This window comes from Bison bison, unplaced genomic scaffold, assembly GCF_000754665.1.
Source record: "Bison bison bison isolate TAMUID 2011002044 unplaced genomic scaffold, Bison_UMD1.0 scf7180017845485, whole genome shotgun sequence".
NCBI classification, from domain to species: domain Eukaryota; kingdom Metazoa; phylum Chordata; class Mammalia; order Artiodactyla; family Bovidae; genus Bison; species Bison bison.
The window spans coordinates 15,008-17,940 of record NW_011476058.1 but is presented as its reverse complement, the minus strand read 5'-3'; the positions used below and the strand labels follow the sequence as shown (position 1 = coordinate 17,940).

General features: G+C 56.6%; 1 protein-coding gene across 1 annotated transcript; it reads right to left on the bottom strand.

The window, feature by feature from the left end:
* Window positions 1-865: 865 nt before the first annotated feature.
* Window positions 866-2,926, bottom strand: PGP (phosphoglycolate phosphatase). The gene has a single exon (XM_010835048.1). The coding sequence runs from the start codon at window positions 2,871-2,873 to the stop codon at window positions 2,577-2,579; it is 297 nt and encodes a 98-aa protein (XP_010833350.1). The 5' UTR covers window positions 2,874-2,926; the 3' UTR covers window positions 866-2,576.
* Between the last annotated feature and the right edge of the window lie 7 nt (window positions 2,927-2,933).

The following is a 2,933-nucleotide window of genomic DNA, read 5'->3' as shown; positions in this document are numbered from 1 at the left end:
CGGGTCAGAGACGGGACACCTGGAGGGGCTGCTCATTGCTGCCTGGCTCTTCTGATGCCTGGTCTGCGCAGACCAGAGCGCACGTGGGCCTGGGAGCGCAGGCGCCCTTGTGGAAGTGGAGACCCGGTGGCTGGCGCAGAGGGCAGCCCAGGTTGCCCAGGACTTTACAATACAAAGTCTGGTTGGGGGCTGATATCATTTTCCTGTAGACGTCTGTTCCCAGTCTCTCAGGGTACCTCTACACTCTGGGCACGGGGCCTGGCATACAGCAGGCCATCAGCAAATGGCTGTTTCATGGGACTCTGCCACTTCCTTTTCCTCTCATGCACCCCAGCTGCTTCCCAGTCCCCAATGCAGGGCAGCTAGCGGGTGCATGCCCAAGACGAGGGCAGCTTCTAGGAGGTTCCACTGCTGCAGGGGCAGCCTCCTAGGATTGCCTGCATACTGCAGGATGGTGAGGCCAGCCTTGTGCCCACAGACCCCTGCCCGGCCCAGCATGGCTGTCCCTGACTGACCGGTGCCATGCGTTTCCAGCCACTTGGGGCTATGGACCCCAACACGCAGTAGCTCCCAGCACTGGCAGTTTTCGGGAGTGCGTGTCCTTCACCAGCTTTACCCCACGATCTCTTCCTTCTCTGGTTATTTTTCGTATGCCTGGTTTTTCCTGATTCTTTAGAACCTGCATTTCTGCAGTGGGCCTCAAACGGGCCGGAGTTTCTGTGCTGAGTCCCAAATCGAATTGGAGTCCCAGAATGGCCTTGTCCTGAGGGTACCCCCTCCCGCTCCCTGGCCACCCAGCTGTGGCGAGACAGCTGCACCCTCCACACAGAGACTGCTGTCCAGGCGAGAGCAAGGAACACCAGAGTCAGCTGTGGTCGAGAGTTTAATACACCTTTGGGTTCACACAGTGCAACAGGGGTGAGGGACAGGATGCACAGGCTCCTGGGCTGCTGCCCAGGCAAAGAGGGAAGTGTCGCCGGCTACCGCACCTGCTGCGTGCTCCTGGTGTGGGTGACAACGCCCTGACAGGCCTGCTCAACATCCAGACCCACCTTGAGCCGACCTCACAGAGCCAACGTCAGCACCACCAACCTCACAGGCGCCGCTGCCCTCGCGTTGCCCCCGGCAGAGTCTGAACCCCAGACGCTCAGCCCTGGAAGGAGCCAAGGCTCAGGACATGCTTTATTGCTCTGAGAACTCTTAGAGGGTGGGTGAAGGTGATCTTGAGGCTAGGAGAGAACTGTGGGCTCTGAGCAGAAGCTGCTGGGTGTGGGGCGAGGCACCAGGAAGTAGTCGGCCAAAAGGAACAGCTTCCCAGGCACTCCCCTACAAGTGCAGCCAGTGGCCCATCCTCAAAGGTCAGCAACTCAGGGCGCAGGCAGAAAAGGCCACGGCCCCCTGCCAAGAACCCTTGGCTGGCCAGTGGACCCAGCCAGTCCTCCAGCTGGCAAGTGACAAGGGACCTCAGGGTCAAAACCGATGGCCTCATGGACCACTGGGATATGACATCTATCCCAACCAAGTGTCTGGGAAGACAGGAAAAGATTCAATTCCTGTTTTGGGGACACCTCTTTCCTCCCCTACCCAGAGGGAGCCTTGGGTGACAAGCATTCTTTGGCCAGCACGTGCCTTTGGCCCAACTGCTGGCTGTGGGGCACGCAGACTTCTTCAGTGGGATTTCCGCTATAAGACAGAGCACAGCTATTAGTCATACGCTTACGCTTCAAATCCACCACCTGACAAAATTGTTAGAAAGCGAAAAAACAAAAACTTTTGGTATCAATGCTGCTCTGAGCTCCCTAAACGGCAGCCCTGAGTTCAACGATGGCATTCATGCCCTCCTGGCTGCTCGCCAAGCAACAGGCTCAGTCCAGACCACCTGGGTTTACATGCACGTTTGGAAAGGACGAGGCTCAGCCGGGCTGAGTTTACAGAAATGCACAACTCCATGAGGGTAGCAGCCCTGGTCTCTAAAACGAACACTCAGTTGTGACATTGGAGTGGTTTTGAAGGAAGTGTGGGGTGGTGAGGGCAGCACCCCAGACCCTATGGACAGGGAGGCTCCGCCTGAGAGCAGCCCCTTCCTTCGCTCCCACCCTGCAGGTGAGGACCTGAGGCGGCAGCAGGTTCCTCTGAGGACCACACTGATGGGGCCCTGGCTTGGTTTGCACAAGTTGCTCACAACAGTGGAAATGAGTAGCGCCTCCTCCCCACTGATTCCTGAAACTTTCAATAAATACATGACACCCCTAGACCCACCTCAGTCCCACCAGTAGGCCCTGAGGTTACCTGAATCCTGGACATACACTGAACCCAACAGCAAGGCCCACTGGCACCTAAGGCCCAGGATCCCCACAATGCCCTCCAAGCTTAAAAGTGCATCTTAAAATATAAGTATCTGTAAACAAAGTCGCCCCCCAAACGTTTACTTACAAGGTTAACAACTAGCGCCTCTGCTTAACTCCAAGTAAGCAAACTTGAAGCCACCTAGCTGAGCGATGCTGAAGCCCCACCTATTAATTTGGGTGAGTGGTTTCAATTTTTTTTTTATTCTGGAGATTAAAGACACTAAATCTTTAACCTTGAAGGGCAGGCAAAAGGTCGGCTATGCTGTCAACATAGAAGTCAGGGACCATTTTCTTCTTAGCCATGCAGTCACTTTCCTGATTACTTTTCACGTCTCGCAGACTGGAGACACCCGTGAGGGTCAGGATGGTCTTCAGACCACAGGTCACGCCCAGGAGGATGTCTGTGTCCAGGCGGTCGCCCACCATGACGGTACGCTCTGGGTGGATGCCGTACTCCTGGGACACGCAATCGAAGATGAAGCGGCTGGGCTTCCCTATGATGTCGGCTTGGCGCTGGGCGGCCATCTCCACGGCTCGGACCAGACAGCCGGTACCTGCGGGGGCGGAGAGGGAGGGGGGGCGTGG